We start from the raw sequence: 18,612 nt of genomic DNA, 5'->3' as shown, positions 1-18,612 counted from the left end.
TAACTCTTTTGACTAGCAACTCTCTCTCTCTGGGCCCTACATTCAACCACTGTTTCTTTTACCTTCCTCTGCTATTTTTGTCTTCTCCTTCCTTCCCTTCCCTTCCAGACTTATTCTCTCCTATCCATCCCCATCCCATGTTCCATGGGTTACCCACCACTTTTCTTTACTATCCCTTTCTGACCACCTGTTCACTGCTTTTCCAATCCACCCCTTCCATGTCCTCCTCTGCCTTTCCCTGTCCTCCTCTGCCTTTCCCTTTCCCTCTGTCTTCTCCCTTTGTGCTCCTCCCCAATTCCCCACAGCTTGAAGAATGATAAGCCAGTCAGATCAGGTCAGTACGATGGGCTGGTAGAGCTGGCCACCATCTGTGCCCTCTGCAATGACTCTTCCTTGGACTTCAATGAGGTGAGGAGCACGAATACCTTCTCTTTTCCTGGTGGTGGTGGTGGTGGTGGTGGGACGTGGACGTATGGCGCATTTCTGACTCTCTTCTCTCTCCCTATAAGCACAAGAGTTGTATTTGTCCGTGTGTGTGGTGTGTGTGTGTGTGTGTGTGTGTGTGTGTGTAGGGGAAGACAGGTATTTGTGTTCTCTTCACCATTTCTGCTGTTACTTCTTCCATCAGTCCAAAGGTGTTTATGAGAAGGTCGGGGAGGCCACCGAGACAGCACTTACTACCCTGGTGGAAAAGATGAATGTGTTCAACACAGATGTGAGAAGTCTCTCCAAGGTGGAGAGGGCCAATGCCTGCAACTCTGTGAGTTTAAGAGGCTCCCCTGAACTACGGGGGGGGGGGGGTGGGACTTTAGGAAGGACACAAGATTTGAGTCACCATTTTGTTTGAATTCTAGCTCCAGTGCTTGCTCTGTGCAGCCATTCTGTAAATTGGGAATAATGAGATTCGTCTACCCCCACAGGGTCATTGTAAGGAGAATAGCTAGTAAACCCTAGAGTGCCCAGAAACATGAGTTACTATGATTGTTTCTAACCCCTTTCTGCCACTCATATTACATTTTAAAGACCATTTCCTCATGGAGGTGGACAGAATTGGTCCCCATTCCTTATAATGTTTGGCAGGAGGACCATCAGGTCCCAAATCACTTCCTGTTTCCAGGCTGAATAATTCTATTTCCTTTCACTTTTACTCCTAGGTCATATTCTTGTTAAGGCATTTTTATGGCTCTCCTGGGCCTGCTCTATCCTGTTTATGTTTGTGCTCTAAATGAGACATGATGCTGATAGAACGAGGGATTTTTTTTCCTCTTTAGCCTATCTGCAAAGAAATTGCCTAGTGGTTAGAGTACAGGGCTTGCAATCAGAAAGCACTCACTTCAAATCCTACCCTTGACACTTAATAGTGTTCTCCTCCAAAGTCACATAGATTATCTGGGTGCTTTAGACCAATCCCTAGGACAGGGAGAGGAAATTCTGTAGATTGATAAAATCCCCGTATGAAGGACCAAACTTAGCAATACGCTGTGAATCCTATTGGGCTGTGATCTTCGGTGGTCTCCAGACATCTTTTGTCTCTAGTGTCATCCTCTTCCTCCCAACCTCACCCCAACCCGATGATGCCAAATCTCCATCTGGTCTCAGATCCAACTTCTTTCCCCTCTACTTTCCTAGGTGATCCGCCAGCTGATGAAGAAAGAATTCACCTTGGAGTTTTCCCGTGACAGGAAGTCTATGTCTGTTTATTGCTCCCCAGCTAAATCTTCCCGGGCTGCCGTGGGAAACAAGATGTTTGTCAAGGTAAGAGTGGAACTCTCGGCTGCTCCCTGGGCTGGAGGAAAGGCTTCGCTATCTTTTATGGAAGTGCAGTTGTTCTCCTGTCCCTTGCAGGGGGTAGGCAGAATTGTCACTTCCCTCAATGCCCTTTCACCTTCTCGAAGAAGAGGTTTCTAAGCTCTATTTTTTTCCTTTTAGGGAGCTCCTGAGGGAGTCATTGACCGTTGTAATTATGTGCGGGTTGGCACAACCAGGGTGCCACTAACAACACCAGTGAAGGACAAAATCATGACTGTAATCAAGGAGTGGGGCACAGGCCGAGATACTCTCCGATGCTTGGCCTTGGCCACCCGGGACACTCCACCCAGGCGAGAGGAGATGTCACTAGATGATTCTGCCAAATTTATGGAATATGAGGTGAGTCTGAGAGACCCTCTACCCCGTTTCACCTTTCTCCTGGTTTGACTCACCCTCTGAGCCACTGTTAAAGCAACAGTGTTGGCGGCACATGAAATTTGTTTCACCTTTGGGTCCTCTTGTCCCGCCTCTAATCTTTCCCACCTTCCATCCTCATGCCCGCCCTGTCCCCAAGAAGGTGCGCCAATTTGCCACCCACGCTCTTCCCTTGGACTGTTCCGCCTCCCTTCCCCTCTCTCTTCCCCTCCATTTCTGTCTGAGCCTCGTCTCCCTCTCTTCGTTCTCCTCAGACGGATTTGACGTTTGTTGGGGTAGTGGGAATGTTGGATCCGCCTCGCAAGGAGGTCATGGGCTCTATCCAGCTGTGCCGGGACGCTGGGATCCGAGTCATCATGATCACAGGTGACAACAAGGGCACAGCCATCGCCATCTGCAGGCGCATCGGCATCTTTGGGGAGAATGAGGAGGTGACGGGCCGAGCCTACACGGGCCGAGAATTTGATGATTTGCCCCTTGGAGAGCAGCGAGATGCCTGTCGCCGGGCTTGTTGCTTTGCCCGGGTGGAACCTTCCCACAAGTCGAAGATCGTCGAGTTCCTGCAGTCTTTCGATGAGATCACTGCTATGGTGAGGACTTGGGTTGCAGAGTGGGGAGGTGGGGATAGGGGGACCTGGGGAGGCCTACAACAAAAGGCTCTTGGATCCTCTGATGAGACTGACCACGTCAATGGGGATGCAGAGAAGAGCTGTAAGGATTCGGGAGACAACCAGAAAGGGCAGTGAAATGGGATGTATAAATGTTGGAAAAGATTGGGGTTAGGTTTGAGTGGGATGAGGTGTGAAGTTAGGCAGTTCTGGCTCCTCTAACTCCATATTCATCCTTTCTCCCTGCAGACAGGGGATGGGGTGAATGATGCCCCAGCTCTGAAGAAGGCTGAGATTGGTATTGCCATGGGCTCTGGCACCGCTGTGGCTAAAACTGCCTCTGAGATGGTGCTTGCAGATGATAACTTCTCCACCATTGTGTCTGCTGTGGAGGAGGGCCGAGCCATCTACAACAACATGAAGCAGTTTATCCGATACCTTATTTCCTCCAACGTGGGGGAGGTCGTCTGGTGAGCTACTTTGGTGAGGGGGTGGAGGAGAGCCAAGAGTTGGGGAAAGGGACATCTTCAAATGCAATAGCTGGGGAAAGGGAGGGAGTCCTCCTCTCCTCAAAGGAAGAGGACTAGTAATCAGAATAACGGACTTCTATGCTCTCCCTCGTTCCTTTTCTGGTCTCCTGCAGTATCTTCCTGACAGCAGCCTTGGGGTTGCCTGAGGCCTTGATCCCTGTACAACTGTTGTGGGTAAATCTGGTGACTGATGGACTTCCAGCCACAGCCCTGGGCTTCAACCCTCCAGATCTGGACATCATGGACCGTCCCCCAAGAAGTCCTAAGGAGCCCCTTATTAGTGGCTGGCTCTTCTTCCGCTACATGGCAATTGGGGGTGAGGGACCCTTTATCTATGGCCAGATCTCTCCAGTTTCAGCACCAAGTCCCAATCCTGTCAGTGACACCTTTAAGCAACTTTTCTGTCCCACTGGACGTAACTCCATTTCTCCCAGGGACACGAGTCCCAATATTCCTAGTTCCTTTATCTTTCCATACAGCCTGTCTGTGCTCTTGACTCTTCATTTCTTTCTCATTTTCATTTTAATATTTATTTCCATCTCATTCTTATTTCCCCCTCCCCATCCTTTTCCTAACCTCTTCTTCCTGTCTCCCCCTTTCTCTCTAGGTTATGTGGGTGCAGCCACAGTAGGTGCAGCAGCTTGGTGGTTCCTGTATGCAGAAGATGGGCCTCATGTCAGCTATAACCAGCTGGTAAAGGAGGGGAATGGCTAGTTGTTGATGAGCTGGTTCCCCAGGGCAGGACTAAGGAAGGGAGGTGGTAGGACTGACCAGGCAATTAATGGGGGAGATTGTACTATGTGAGCCAGAAAAAAGAGGAGTGTTTTAGGAGCAGCAAGGGTCCTCTCACTTGCAATAAGGAATTCTCTCCAGGGCTAATCTCTGGACCTTCCTTCACTCTGCAGACTCATTTCATGCAGTGCACAGAGGAAAATCCTGACTTTGAGGGTCTGGACTGTGAGGTCTTTGAAGCTCCTGAGCCCATGACCATGGCCTTGTCTGTGCTGGTCACCATTGAGATGTGCAATGCTCTCAACAGGTGAGGATCCTGCCTTTAACCTCCCTCTCCCCTTTGCATTAGATGTTCTCCTCCTTGCCTCTACTTTTCTGAATTGTTCCTATGTTCTCCCCCACCACCATCTTTGCTGCCTACTTCAGCCTCTCAGAGAACCAGTCCCTACTTCGGATGCCCCCCTGGGTGAACATCTGGCTCCTTGGGTCCATTTGCCTTTCCATGTCTCTCCATTTCCTTATCCTTTACGTCGATCCCCTGCCGGTGAGAAAGTCTTATTCCTCCACATCACAAGCTGTCTACTTCCCCTTAGGCTTAGGTCTTTGGGCTGGATTTCGGTTAAGGATTATAGGGCTGTCACAGAAGTGAGAACAAATTGGAAGGAAAGCTTTGAGTGGCCACCTTGGCCTTAGCACTGGGACCTATGTAAGAATGTCATCCTTCCTCCGGGGGGGCCCCTTAGCAGCCAAACCAGGGACAACCACCAGGAGCTATCACTTACTCTGGGCCCATCCACAGATGATTTTCAAACTTCGGGCACTGGATGTAACCCAGTGGATGATGGTCCTGAAGATCTCATTGCCTGTCATTGGTCTGGATGAACTCCTCAAGTTTATTGCCCGGAATTACCTGGAGGGTAAGATATTGCCCTTCCCAAGTGCCTTGTGACCCTGCCTCTCCAGGGCTGCCCAAGCAGCCCCTCTGCGCTGCTCCTCCCCCCACCCTCCGGAAAAAACCATATCTTCCTTTCCAGGTGCAAATGGGTTTCCCAAGCACTGACCTGGCCTGTCTGCAAGGGAACAAATCAGATCTCATTTCCTATTCCTCCTGTCCCCTCCTATACTGGATCCAATCCACACCTGGTGTGTCATGTGGCTTCCACGTCCGTACCCTAAACTGTTGGTGCGTCCGTCTCATCTTCTACCCTCTTCTATCGATAACTGTCATTTCTCTCTATCCTCTCTGGCTGTAGGGTAACCTGTTTTTCCCTCCTTCATCTCTTTGAATCCGTGTCACAGGTATCACCCTCCTCTTCCCTTTTCTTCATTCCCTCCTCCAAGCTGCTGTCCCCTGCCTGCCCCTTCCCCACTCCCTTGATCCTTTCAATCCCCTGCGCCTGCTGCGCCATGCTGGAGCCTAATCTGCTGCTCAAGAGAATGGGGTTGCTGGCCTACTTGGTGGAAGTTTGAGACTTCCTTGGCCTTACTTGGAGGTTTTCCTCTTCTCCCAACCTTGGGAGCTCTGCGATCTTACAGCGCGCTCAGCGGGGCAGGGCTAAGAGCTGCTCATGGGGGTGCATGAGGGATGGCCTGGAGGGATGGTAGAGGCCACCACAGGGAGGTGAGTATGGGGAGGAGGGAAGTGTGGGGGACAGAAGATCCAGTCTGAGCTCCTCTTCAAGAAGGGGTCACCCCTGGAGGTGAGTGCCCCCTTTAAGATAGGCAGGGGAGAAAGCTGGGTCAGCGGGTGGACTCTTTTCTCCCCCAACCTTCTGGTCTCCATTCCTCCATTCACCCCCTTCCCTTCTCTTTCTAGATCCAGAAGATGAAAGAAGGAAGTAACCAGCCCCTTGGTCCCCATTACCCTTCACAGTCACCTCCTCCCCACCCTGGTGGAGAAATACATCTCTGGCCAGATATGGCACAGCCTCCCAGGACCCCTTCCCCAAAGCCAGCCCTACCCCATCTTCCCTACCTTCTGGCCCCCTTTAATTTTTCTGTTTATAAAACACAACTCCTACTCTGTCTCCCTCTATCCCTCTTCCCGCCCTGTCTCCCTCCCTCCTTTCTCCCACCCACTGGCCCCGCTGCAGGGGCTGTAGGGACAAGGCGACCCTTTGAGCTGCTAATTTATTGACATTAAAGGAGAGCAAACTCTGGCCTAGACCTCTGTGTGTGAGAACAAAAACAAGTCTGGTGGAGTCCTGGGTGATCTCTAGGACAGCCCGTGGGTGTCCGCACATGTGAAGGCAGCGATGGCGGATGGCTGGGTGTGTTCTGAGGTGTCACTGGGCCGCCCAAGGCCCTCCTGAGGAGGGAGGGAGGGTGCAAGAACAAAAGTGGGGGTGGGTGGGCCCATGGGCCCAAGGGGTCAAAAGCAGGATTAGTGTCAGGAGCTGAAAGGCAGGGTGGGTTTGGGGCCTTAGGAAGAGCTTCAAGACATGCTCTTTTGCCTTTGGCTGGGGGAGGAGAAGTCCCGACCCCCTCTGTTGTCTTCCCTGAGAGTAGAAAGGCCCAGTTTCCCCCATGAGGGTGGGGACCCAGGCTAGATGGGGTCGAGCCCCTCCGCGACTGGCCCAGGAGAAAGGGACTCAGTTTTCCGGAGGGAGTAGAAGGCTATGTTTCATTATCCCTAAATCCCAGAAATCCTTGCTGTTATTGGAGTCTAAGAAAGCAGGTTCTTTCCCCCGAGATGCGTGGGAGGGAGGGGAGATGGCGAGTTTTGATCCCTGGCCTCCCGCCGTCTTCAGGTGTCCTTTATGTCCTTCACATCTCTGAGGGGCGTCTCATCCACAATGTTGCGCACCTGGTCCAGGGTCTCTGCCTGGCGGATCCTCTCCAGGCGTACCTGTCAGGTTATACATGAGTAGGGAAGTGCTGAACTCCCTCTGCCACGTCCAAATGATACACGGATGACTCTCTTCCCTAGAACTTGGGGGACAAGGAAGTGTAGGCCCCGTGTCCCCAAGGGAAGTTAAAACAACCATCAAGGGGAGTCTGGGGAGGGTGGGTGAGCATTCGCATTCACAAAATGGCAGTTTTGTAGGAATCTGGCAACTTGTTTCCTGTTTGGGCCCTGGTTTCCATCTCAGCATGGGGAAGTGACTTGATATCAAAGTCTACGCCGGCTCCAATATCCTCTCTCTCAGCATCAGCTGGGAGAGACAGTGCCCAGTGTAGAAGGCGTCCTCCCCAAACCCCTCGCCCCGGGAGCCCATTTATACCTGCAGGGCCTGGGACAGCCGAACAAAGTCCCTCTGCACTTGCTCGCTCGTCTCCAGCTCAGCCTGAAGCCGAAACACTTTTGCCCTTTGTTCTGAGAGAAGGCTTGTGAGCTGAGCCTGGTGGGGTGGGAGCAAAAGGAAATCTGGAGCCATGGATGGCAGCCTGCCTCCCCTCCACCTCCGCAGCACCGCCACAAGAGGGGAGGAAGAAGAGAACGAGAGGCCCCGGGAGCTGAGACAGTATCACCACCTCCCCATTCCCACACTACAGCCACCGAAGGTAGAGAGGAGAGTAAGCAGGGTCAAAGGCCCAAACGGGCCTCCCTCTCCACATGAACAAAACCTTCCCGGCTGCTCAGACCTTCTCCTCAGTCCAACCGACAGCTGGGCCCGGCGGCTGCCTCTGGGATGCCTGAAGCTGCTGCTCTGCCTGTAGGGGTGGGAAGAGAAATGGATGAGAAGGATGAGAGCTCCTTCACTTCTCCCAGAAGCCGGGCTCCCTTCCCCACTGCCGTCCATCCAAAGCCCTCACCTTGCTCCGCTCCTGCTGGATCCGTTCCATCTCGGTCCTTAGGCTACACAGGGAGGCTGGGAGGTCAGGGGGTGGAAATCAGATCCATTACCTCCCCTATCACCCCCTTCTCCCTCCTTCCATCCCCTCTTCTAGCCAGCTCCATCTTCTTATACTCACCCTCCAAAACCTCTGCATTGTCATGGCAATGGTGAGATGGGAGAAAAGGAGAAGAAAAGGGTGTCAAGCCTCGACCGTGCTACCCGCCTCCCTGAGCTCCATTTAGGCATTTAGGCCCACGTCCCCTCCCTCACCTCACCTGTCTCCTCTCGATGGAGCCTCCGCTCCCTCTCTAGGCTTGCCCTGGAGGTCGTCTCCTCCTCCAAGGCCTCCCTCAGGGTCACAATCTCGATGCGCAGTCGCTCAGCCTCGTGCTCCTGGGCCCGCCGGCATTCCCGGGCTTCTTGCCGAGTGCTCCGTATCAACTGCTGGAGCTCCTGCAGAAGAAGACATGAATGACTGTGCAGAGGGGCAGTGTGAAGGCTGCCGCTCACAGGGACCAAGATCGCCGGTCGAGGGGACACCTCATAAAATGGAACACTGGTGCTAGAGGCACTGGAGAGGTTAATCAGGCCACTTCCCTCAATCTTCAATGAGGAAACCAAGAAATGATTCATTTGCCGAGGACAGAGACACCCTCTCCCAGATTTCCCCATATTGGTTTCTTCCAATCAGGTCAGCTTCTCCATGGCAGAAGGTCCCCCCTGCCACCTTGAGACCCCAGTCAGACAACAGTGAGTCCCCAGCTCCCCCTAGGTTTCCCTGCATACCAGGGGAGACGTGGGTAGCTCCTGCTCTTCAACCTGCTCTTGCTCCTGAACTCGGGAACCCACAGGCAAGGGTTGCTGACACCGAAGTCCTTGGTTCTCCTCATTTAGCCGCTTTATTTCATAGCAGACACGCTTGTGAGAGGCAGCCAGTTCTGCCTGGGGCAGGGCAAGAGACAGTATTAAAAGGGGGTGACGCGGCTGGGTTATCCTTCCTCTTGTGGAGGTCCGGCCCACATCAATTCACAACCACTTTTCTCAGTGGTATTCCCTTATACCTGTCAGTTTTAGTTCCTAAAAGGCTTCCCCAACCCATGTTCTCCCACTGACCTCTCTCCTAACCCACCCCACATCTGAGCTGCCTCCTGGGCTGAACCCTAGAGATGATGAACGAAAGCCTCCCGGGTACCCTGCAGGACGCTGATCCCTCCCCAAGGCCTCCTCACCATTTGCTGCTGAGCCCTCTCCTGAGCCTGGCTCACAGTCCCCTGCAGGGTCTGCAGAAGCTTCTCTGAGTTTTGCACCTGAGCCAGCAGTACCTGAACCTGGATGAGAAGAGGGAACATCAAAGAGACCCGAACCATCCTCAGGGCAGGGGGACAAGGCAGAAGGGGCAAAGAGAAGCAGGAGCCTGACAGGAGCTGGCAGGCTCAGCTCCCTCCCTACCTGCTTGGCGCAGTCTTCGCTGCTCCGCTTCAGGGCCTCCTGGAGCTCATCCCGCTCTTGACCCGCACTGTCCAGCTGCCTCTGAAGCTGCTGCAAAGACTCTTGCTGCTGCCGTCCCTGACACAGAGATTCCTATCACACACACGCTGAAGGGAGACCTGAACACTCAGGAACACTTTTTATAACACGCTAGATGGAAAAAGCTCCAACCCCTCACTCGACAGAGGACATTTAGGCTCTGAGAAGGGAAGTCATTTGCCCAGTGAATGCCTGATCGGCAGCGCTAGGATGAGGCTCTCTGGGGCTTCTTCCACTATCTCTCCGCACAGCCCTCATCCACTTTGCCTCACCTCGAGCTGTAGCTGCTCCCACTGGTGTTCTGGCACAAGCTGGTAGCCCGGGGGAGGTAGGTAGATGCCTTCAGGAACCAGGGTCCCCGTAGAGATGAGGGAGGCCGTCTCCTCCTGCTCAGGGCTCATCCCCCGGCGTCCTCGGGGCAGGGAGGCACTGTTGCCAGCTCCTCCCAGGGAGAAGGAAGAGATGGAGGCGCTGTCATCACAATTCCGGGCGAAGACCTCAGCCGCCGCACCCCCATCCACACTCAGGTCTTCTGGGGGCTCCAGGGGAGGGGACGGGTTCCGGGGCAGAGGCAGCAGCTCTGTGGAGCCGTGTAAGGAATGCTGGGGATGGGGATGACCCTAATGGCAAAAGGAAGGGGGGCAGTTCGGGTGTGAGGCTTCCTTCGGATTTCCACTATCAAACTGCCTTCCCCCTTTCTCACGAGTCCCCTGTGCTCACTCATTCCTGTACCTGGCCTCCCTGGATTTCCTGGATTAGCTCTTCGGCCCTGAGGAGTTTCCCCTTCAATTCTGCAATCTCCTGCTCCATGGGCAGCACGATTTCCCGAAGTTTCTCCGAATCCTCATGAGCCTAGGACGAGAGAGGATGACAAGGCTCAAAGCCAAGAAGCTGCTGACCACTACCTGGATCCCTCCCACCTCCACCTGTCTCTGATGACTACCTGTCTGGAAATCTCGGGGGTGGGGGTGGGGTGGGGTGGGGTGGGGTGGCTCCCATGGCCTACCAGGTTTGAAGTTCAATGATCGTGCCAGCAACAAAGACCTCCACAACCTGACCCCTTCTCATCCTGTATTATTTTCCTTTGTGAACAATTAGTTTTATAGAGCACTTTTAGGCTTGCAAAGTCCTTTCTTCCCAATGACCCCGTGATGAGGAAGTAAAAATATTATCCCCATTTTACAGGTTGGGGAATGGAGGCTCTGATATGGTCACAGAGCTATTAGGTGTCTGAGGCTGGAGTTGAAGCCAGCTCTGAATTCAAAGCTCAGCATTCTTTCCACTACCATGTGCCTACTGTGTCTCCCTGAACACAGCAGTCCTCTCCCACTTCCATGCCACCATCCTCTTGAATTCCTATGGGTCCATTAAAGCCCAACTGGAAGGTCACTCCCTCCATGAAGCCTTCCCTAACACCTCTAGCTAGTATAACTTTTTTTCCATTTTCTTCTTTTTTAAAACCCTTACCTACCTTCCACCCCCCCCCCCATATATAACATATTCTATTTTTTTTGTTAGATTTGTAAAATTGTATTTAATTTAGAAAATTTTTACATGATTCATGTTCTTCCCCTCCTCTCCTCCCACCCCCTCCTGTAGCAGATAAGCAATTCCACTGGGTTTTACGTGTCATTGATCAAGACCTATTTCCATATTATGGATATTTGCAGGAGGGTGATCGTTTAGAGTCTACATCCCCAATCATATCCCCATCGACCCATGTGATCAAGCAGTTTAAACCTTTACCTTCTGCCTTAGAATGGCTACTAATCATTGCTTCTACAGCAGAAGAGCAATAAGCACTAGGCCACGGGAGCTAAGTGAACAGCCCAGGGTCACACAGTTAGGAAGTGTCTGAGGCCACATTTGAACCCAGGACCTCCCATCTCCAGGCCTGGCAATCTACCTACTGAGCTGCCTAGCTATTCTTGGTAATGACTTTTCCCTTGAGCTTCACAATGTACCTACTCTGCTTACCCCCTTGCTGCATAGGTGTCAAACATGTTGGCATCACATTAAAATATATCTGAATATTTGACAAAATAAGTAAAAATACAATAAGCCTAGCTAACATTACCTATTAAAACTAAGTCAATATGCAGCTTTGGGACTCGTTATCTCCAGGTTAGCATCTCTGGTTCTATCTGAGGCTGAGAGCCCTGCTCTACTGCCATGTCCCAAATCCCACATGTGATGGTTATTGGTTTTGGAGCCTTATCTTCTGCTAGACTTAAAGCTCACTGAGTGTAGGCATTGGATCTTCTCTGAACTCTGCCTCTGTCCCGTCTCCTCGACCCCCACCTACCTAGCTGGTGCTTTGTCCATGTTTAACGGAGCTCTGTGGGCCCACATCACTCCCCTCGAGGCACCCCTTCCACTCCTAGCTTCTCTCTCTTCCTCCAAGGCTCTCCAAACACCGGACTCTTAGGTTTCCCCTCTAGACCCAACACTTCTCGGAGTCCCCAGGTCCAACCTTTTCCATCTGTTTCTCCAAGGAGTCCAGAGGGTGAGAACGAGAGAGAAGCTGCTTCAGCCGTGCCAGCTCCCTCTCCCTCGCCTCTTGGTCTTGCTGCTGCTGTTTCCGTTCTTGCTCCAGAGAAGAAATTCGAGCCTCATAGCTACTAATGGAGTCTTGAAGAAAGGAAGGAAAATCAGTGTGGGGCAGAGGAAAGCACCTGGGGAAACTGGGCCAGATTTCATCTCTTCTTACTACCAGTGAGGGAGAAGGTCAGTGAGCAGGAAGAGGACCAAGACCCTCATACTCTGAAATCTTGCATTTTCTCCCCAGGTAGCATTAGTTAAACATAAACTGCAGCATAACTCAAGCATAAATTGCAAACATTAATCATTAGTACTGGTTCAGTAATATACTGATAGTATATCAGAACGGGTTCAGTAATATACATCAGCTTTGTGCCTAATCTGCTTTATTAATTACTCATATTGTTCGATATTTACTTTAGTTTAGAACTGTAAGACATAATTAATTACCCATAATGGTCCTCCAGTGTGCTGCACCTCCCACGTTCTCATTCTAGAAGGGCAATGAGACCTCTCTCACACTGACAAATGATGACAACATGGACAACAGGGGAACATGGGACCTGGGCACTGGGGACCCTGCCATTCCAGAAGAGTCCCCCAAACCTGCACATACTCCTTATTCCTTATGACATGCGCATCAAACCCCAAAGCATGCCTCCACCTGAATTTGGCCATGCCCACTTTCCAGGGTTTTCAGGCAAGGGAAAGATTTCTCTGGAATGGGAGGTGACTAGTGCCCAGACCCTAATAAATATTCCAATCATGATCCACAGAGGGTGGAGTTGCTACTCCATCCTGGGAACTGCCACTCTACACCTGGAGAGCTGCTATTCTAGAGCTCCAGAGAAGCTATTCTACTAGCCCCTTGTCCATCAGCCCCAAGGCTTCTCGTTAGTACCCCCAGACTATTCTACCAGTGATTAGGCTATTATGCTACCTTAAATCTTTTCTTCTTCAAAAAAAAAATTATTTTCTTACTTCTGGATTTAATGGAGTTCAAGTTTCCCATTCTTGAGATCTGCTACAAACTTGGGTGTTTCTCCCACAATGCCAGTGGGCTGGGGCAAGCCACCCAATCCCTTCTGTTTCTTCACTTGCGAAATAATGGCCATTGAGGTCCCTTCTAGCTCTATGTGTGAGGATTCCAGGAAAGTGGGTGGTGGAACAAAACCAGCAGCACCCAGCATCATTGACAGGGAACTTCTCTATTTACCTTTAATAGCTGAATAGGGATGGACATGGAGAATGTTAGGGAGGTCCCAAGGAAATGAGAATGCATTGGGAAAACCAGAGGGAGAGAGTAAAGAGATGAGGATAGGAGGAGAGAAGAAGTCTTTGGATATAGTAGGATTTTTTCCTTTTTTCATAGAATGAATACTTTCATTATATCTGACATTTACTTATCACTTTACAGTTTATAAAACACTTTATGTACATTATCTCATGCAGGACATGTTGTGAGGATCAAATGAGATCAGCTATGGAAAGTACGTCAGCAAGAAAGTTAGAAATTTCAGTTATTCAATTCACTGAACAGCATTTACTATGTACTTTGGGTATGCAAAGAATGAAACAATACCCACTCTCAAGAGTTTACATCTTGATGGTGCCTGGCACATAGAAGGCACTTGAAAAATACATGTTGATTGATTTATTTGATTTCTTCCAGCACTGAGTTAGCTAGTACAAGTATTATTAACCCTATTTTATAGATGAAGAAACTGTAACTCAGAGACATTATATGACCTCCCTGTAAATAAGACAGGTGCTAAGTAGAATGGAGGAAAATTTGGGCACAATTCTCTTCCGCTTTATTCCCTTCTATCTCTCTGTAGCCTTAACAATGCAGATAATTTTCTCCTCCTTGATATTCTCTTCTCTCCTCATTCTCTTCCTTCCCAACTGATCCTTTTCTTTCCATTGCTGGATTCCCCCTCCAGATCACATCCTCTAATTGTAGGTGGCTGGAATAAGTGGAAGAAAGGGAGCCCTGGGAGCCCAAAGGAGTTTGTAGATAAAAGTGAAAATGAAACCTCTAGGTGTTAAAAGGAAGAGCAGCTAGGTGGCTCTACTCTACTCTACTCTACTCTACTCTACTCTACTCTACTCTACTCTACTCTACTCTAAGTAGTTTGTCATTTCCTTCTCTGGCTCATTTAACAGATAAGAAACCTGAGACAAACAAGGTTAAATGACTTCCCAGGGTCACACAACTAGGGTATGAGGCAGGATTTGAATTCAGGTCTTTCTGACTTTTGGCCTGGTGCTCTATCCACCTTACCATCTAGCTGCCCTGTAACATCTGACTGCCCTGGAGATGTTTTAGAATTTTCAAGGCACTTTATACATATCTCCTTTAATTCTCACAACAATCCTATGAGGCTTTTAATACAAGTGTGATTAACTACATTTTACAAATGAGGAAACTGAGGCTAAGATGAAATTTGTTGTCAGAAGTGGAATTTAAACCCAGGTTTTTCCTGACTCCAAGTATAGCTTTCTTCCATTCCATCTGAGGGCTAATTAGATCAGCAACAAGGGCAGAAAATGGAATGTGGAAATGGGTTCTGGCCAATGCAGAACATGGGAGGAGTCAAGCAACAAGTAAGTGGAAGGCTTTGGTTTGAGTTGAGTGTCCTGGGCTGATCAGAATGACAAAGCTTCCATTTTAAAAGTCTCTGAAGGTTTACCAAATGTTTTCTTCCTAACAGCTTAAAGCTGGCAGTGTGCAAATTGCCACAGAGCTGTGTTGGTAAATCCCTGTGACACATCCTCTGCAAGCCGGAGGGAACTACTCTGTCCCCTCCATGCCCCCTACCAGCACCTGAGGTCATTTCTCACATGCCCCATTCCTCTGCCCAGCATCGAAATGTGAGCCCTTCCACCCTCCCGTCCTGGGCAATGTGGGGGGCTCACAGGTGGCATGAAGGTGCAGTTTGGGCATGCCATCTCTAAAAGGATCCCCATCACTACCATCAAGTTCACTACTGCCTGTGCCCAGGACTGATGGGAAACAAGGCAGGGCCTATGTCTTGTTCTTTCAGGCTTCTCTGGCTCTTCAGGGTGACTCTGTCAAAAGGTAAATTTATATGACTGACAGCAAAGAGTGCTGGCCTGGGACTTGGGAAAGACCTGGCTTTGAAACCAGTTTTGGACACTTGCTAGCTGTGTGAACATGAACAAGTCCCTTAACTTCTCGGGCTGCTAAGGCAACCCTAAGTAAGGCTCAGGGTTACAAATTGGTTGCATTTCAGTTGGTAAAGTGATAAAAGTCTGGATAAAGTCTGAAGTATTTCAAGTAACTTGCTGATAATATCTTAAAGAGTTGCCCCTGAGAATACGAGATAAAGTTTATGAAGTCATTTAGCTTTATAGTGTTGTTTTTATTCAGGCATATCTGACTCTTTGTGACTCCTTTTTGGGGTTTTCTAGGCAAAGATAACAGAGTGGTTTGCCATTTCTTTCTCTGGCTCACTTTACAGATGAGGAAACTGAGGCAAATGGGGTTAAGTGACTTGCCCAGGGTCACAGAGTTAAATGTGTCTGAAGCTAGATCTGAACTCAGAAATTTTGAGTCGTTCTGACTCCAGGCCTGGCACTCTATCCACTGTACCACCTAGTTTCCCACTTAGATCTATATCTTTGTAACTGCTACTCACTATGCATAGTGACTATGCAAGTCACTATGATGGAACTTGCTTTCATAATTTCATATTAAAGAAACCATCTACTTAGGACATGTGCTAAGGAAGGAATTATATAAAAAAATGGGAAAGGAACAGGGTCTGAGAGGAGAAAAAACCGAGATTTGAGAAAAGACAGATTCTGAGGGAGGCTGAGAATATTCAGGTAGAGGCCTGAAAGGCAGGGAGGCTTGAGGATCTGATAAAAAGCTGAGGTGTCACAGGAAGAAGACCAAAGGGCGTTAGGTCTCACCTTTGAGGATGGTCTGCAGGGATGCTACCTCCTCCCGGCATTGTCTCTGCACCTCAGCCACAGCCTCAGCCTTGGTGCTCTCACTCACCTCTGCCACTGCCTTCATGTTCTCCATCTCTGCCAGGGCTGCCCCGAGCTGAGCTTTCAGCCTTCCCAGCTCTCCAGCCTCTGCCTCCAAACTATTACCCCTCATTGTTGGGGTTGGTTCTGCAAAGGACACTTCACTGAGACTCCCTGCCCCAACTCCAAAGCTTCCCACCTGTGTTTAAACCGCAATCTGGCAATGGGAGACCCTAGGGGGTCTCTCTCCGGGTGCCAGACCCCTTCCCCCCACTGTCCCTCTCATTTTTCACAAGCCCCTTCTTTCCTACCTAATCTCCATAAGCACCACTCCTTTCCCACAAGTCCTGCCCCCTCACTCAAAGGTCCCCTCAGTTATGCTTCTTTTCCCAAAGCCCAACTTTACCAGAGGCCCCCCTCAAGATTCTCAAGCTCCACTCTTCCTCACAAGTCCCATCCCTCACCCCAAGCCCCTCTCACCCCCAAGCTAGACTTCATTTCCCAAGCTCTAACTCAAAAAGCATCCCCTCCCAAAGCAAAAAGCCCTCCAAAAAGCCCTCCCCACTATCCAACTAGGCTTTCCCCAAAGCCCCACCTACTTTTCACAAGCCCTAACCTTTCCCATAAGCTCCACCCATAATCCATGCTCCACCCCTTTCAGAGCCTCACCCACTCTCCACAAGCCCCACCCTTTCTCCACAAGCCCCACCCTTTCTCCAAATCACTCGCCCGATATTTTCCAAAAGCCCTACCCCTTCTCAAGTCCCTTTCCCCAAAGCTCAGCCCCCAAACTAAAGCTCCGCCCACGATAATAAATCCCGCCTTTTCTTCCTGCCCCACCCCCTTGACTGACCTTCACCCACGTGCCCTTTCTAGACTCCCCGCCCTGCTCCTTTCCAAGCGTCCCCCTCTAGGTCCCTCCCGGTTCTTTCCCTCCCCCCCAACCCCCGGGAAGCTCCGCCTCCTTCTCCATTCCCAATCTATCCCCTTTCCTAGGTCTCTCTCCCCGCCCTCTCCCCTTAGTCGCCATCCTCCGGGTCTCCAAGGCCACAAGCGCCCGCTCCCTTCCGTACCAGTCAGTGGCTGCCGCTGCCCGTCGTCGCCCGCAGTTGCCGTTGCCGCCGCCGCCGCCGCCATTGCCAGAGCTCAAACCCTGGTTTCGCACTCCCAGGCTGCAGCCCGTCGGCCCTTCCGGGTCCGCTCGGGTGTTTCCGGATACGCTCGGGTGTTTCCGGGTCCGCTCGGGAGGTTCCGGATGGTCCTCTCTAACCCTGCGAGCCGAGCAGCAGGGGGTGGCCTTTCCCACTGCGGTGGTGGTGGTGGCGGCGGCGGGGGCGGCGGTAATTGTGGCTTCTTTGCCAAATCCAAGCGGACTTCCTAGAGGAAGCGAGGCTTCCGCACGCTACCCTCCCCCACTCTCAGCTTGCAGAAATCCCAGCTATCTTTCCAGGTTTAGTTCCTTCTCCAAGTCATTCCAGCGCATAGAGAACTAGGTCCCCTTAGTAGCTGTGGGATAGTGAATAGAAATAGAAAAAAGGCGTTGGATTCAGACTTGGGTTCGAATTCTGCTTCTGTAACTTCTTGGCTTGGTGACCCTAGAGCAAATCGCTCTCTGGTGCCTTGTTTTCTTCACTTGTAAACTCCCTGCCACTGTACCTGCTTCATAGGGTTGTGGTGAGAGCCAAAACACAATTGTACACACCCTATTACACATGAGCATTTACTTCTCCCTCCCCCATAGCCCCATTAGATCGGAGGCAGCTAGGGGGTGCTAGGGATAGAGCCGGAGTTCAAATGCTGCCTCGGACACTTAATGCCTGTGTTCCCTGTCAAGTGACCTTGGGTGGTTCACCTCTGCCTCAATTTCTTCAACTCTGAAATGGGAATAAACAGTAGAAACTGCCTCCCAGGGTTGTTGTGAAGATTAATGCTATATTATGTTTCTGCGTATTCTTTCACTTTATTTCAGAGTGATAGAAGTCCTAGAAGCCACTGCTGACACAAGCAGACATTTGTGGCTGCCTGGGATGTGGCATATCACTTAGAAGACTGTGGCAGCTAGAAAGGCTCATTTCATTATGCCTGAGGTGGTAACTATGGTCATAAACCCCTTAGAAAACCTCATTTAGACAGCAGTTTTTACATTTGGAAAAGAAAGTGGACCGAATCTCAATGGAGGGAATTCCAATTTTGCAGTCTGCAAAGCAAACTCAGATGAGATAATGTATTATTTCATAAGCCTGTGCAATAGGTGCTCTAGCAATGATTAGCCTCATTTTACAGATGAGGAGACAGCCAAGAGATGATTTACTGGCCCAGAATCACCCAGCTAGTAAGCATCACAAGGAAACATTTTTTGTCCAGTTTATCCTGATCTGGGGATTCTAGATAAATTCTTATAATCCTTCTATAAATAAATAAATATTGGGAAAATTGGGGTGAAGGAAGGCCTTCCAGGTCTAAGAACTTCATGAACAAAGGCAAAAGAAGTGAGAATGGTCTAGCACGGCAGGAATCCAGATCCTCCTTCATGCTAGTCTCTTTTGTTCATTTTCTCCAATTTAACCCGAATATATCAAATTTGTCCATTATTATGCTTTCATGTTGTTTCTCCCCATTAGATGGTGAGCTCCTCCAGTGCAGGGGTATTTTTTGTCTTTGCCTCAGTCTTACCAGCCTAGCAGACCCTTGATAAATGTTTATTTGTCACCC

The 18,612-nt window shown here is 50.3% G+C and overlaps 2 protein-coding genes across 3 annotated transcripts in view; one reads left to right on the top strand and one right to left on the bottom strand.

Annotated features, from left to right (window-relative positions):
* The window catches only part of ATP2A1 (ATPase sarcoplasmic/endoplasmic reticulum Ca2+ transporting 1), a 17,560-nt gene extending 11,347 nt beyond the window's left edge, over positions 1 to 6,213 (top strand). The window contains exons 11-23 of the mRNA XM_056805517.1: positions 306 to 408; positions 629 to 760; positions 1,630 to 1,755; positions 1,930 to 2,148; positions 2,439 to 2,774; positions 3,042 to 3,262; positions 3,436 to 3,638; positions 3,930 to 4,015; positions 4,228 to 4,361; positions 4,481 to 4,598; positions 4,854 to 4,971; positions 5,308 to 5,353; positions 5,871 to 6,213. Coding sequence (XP_056661495.1) covers positions 306 to 408; positions 629 to 760; positions 1,630 to 1,755; positions 1,930 to 2,148; positions 2,439 to 2,774; positions 3,042 to 3,262; positions 3,436 to 3,638; positions 3,930 to 4,015; positions 4,228 to 4,361; positions 4,481 to 4,598; positions 4,854 to 4,971; positions 5,308 to 5,312 — 1,801 coding nt within the window. The 3' untranslated portion in view covers positions 5,313 to 5,353; positions 5,871 to 6,213. The remainder of the gene's footprint in view (positions 1 to 305; positions 409 to 628; positions 761 to 1,629; positions 1,756 to 1,929; positions 2,149 to 2,438; positions 2,775 to 3,041; positions 3,263 to 3,435; positions 3,639 to 3,929; positions 4,016 to 4,227; positions 4,362 to 4,480; positions 4,599 to 4,853; positions 4,972 to 5,307; positions 5,354 to 5,870) is intronic.
* RABEP2 (rabaptin, RAB GTPase binding effector protein 2) lies at positions 6,059 to 18,612 on the bottom strand. 2 transcript variants are annotated; one of them, XM_056805525.1, is made up of 14 exons: positions 16,974 to 18,612; positions 15,841 to 16,047; positions 11,834 to 11,991; positions 10,093 to 10,212; positions 9,633 to 9,980; positions 9,283 to 9,399; positions 9,063 to 9,161; positions 8,620 to 8,775; positions 8,109 to 8,286; positions 7,970 to 7,981; positions 7,811 to 7,866; positions 7,640 to 7,708; positions 7,279 to 7,395; positions 6,059 to 6,902 (listed from the first exon to the last, which is right to left on the bottom strand). In XM_056805525.1, the coding sequence occupies exons 1-14, from the start codon at positions 17,035 to 17,037 to the stop codon at positions 6,801 to 6,803; spliced, it is 1,803 nt and encodes a 600-aa protein (XP_056661503.1). In that variant the 5' UTR covers positions 17,038 to 18,612; the 3' UTR covers positions 6,059 to 6,800. The 2 variants fall into 2 exon arrangements, with proteins under 2 accessions (XP_056661503.1, XP_056661505.1); XM_056805527.1 differs by lacking the exon at positions 7,970 to 7,981.

This window comes from Monodelphis domestica, chromosome 7 (assembly GCF_027887165.1).
Source record: "Monodelphis domestica isolate mMonDom1 chromosome 7, mMonDom1.pri, whole genome shotgun sequence".
NCBI lineage: Eukaryota > Metazoa > Chordata > Mammalia > Didelphimorphia > Didelphidae > Monodelphis > Monodelphis domestica.
This window is presented reverse-complemented; position numbering and strand designations above follow the sequence as displayed.

Excerpts from the sequence above, each read along its gene's own strand:
- RABEP2 (XM_056805525.1), bottom strand. The coding sequence starts at position 17,037 with ATGGCGGCGGCGGCGGCGGCAACGGCAACTGCGGGCGACGACGGGCAG. Across the intron at positions 8,287-8,619 it reads AGCTACCCACGTCTCCCCTG|GAGCTCCAGCAGTTGATACG; the intron begins GTATGCAGGGAA and ends CTTCTTCTGCAG. Across the intron at positions 7,396-7,639 it reads TCGGTTGGACTGAGGAGAAG|GCTCAGCTCACAAGCCTTCT; the intron begins GTCTGAGCAGCC and ends CCACCCCACCAG.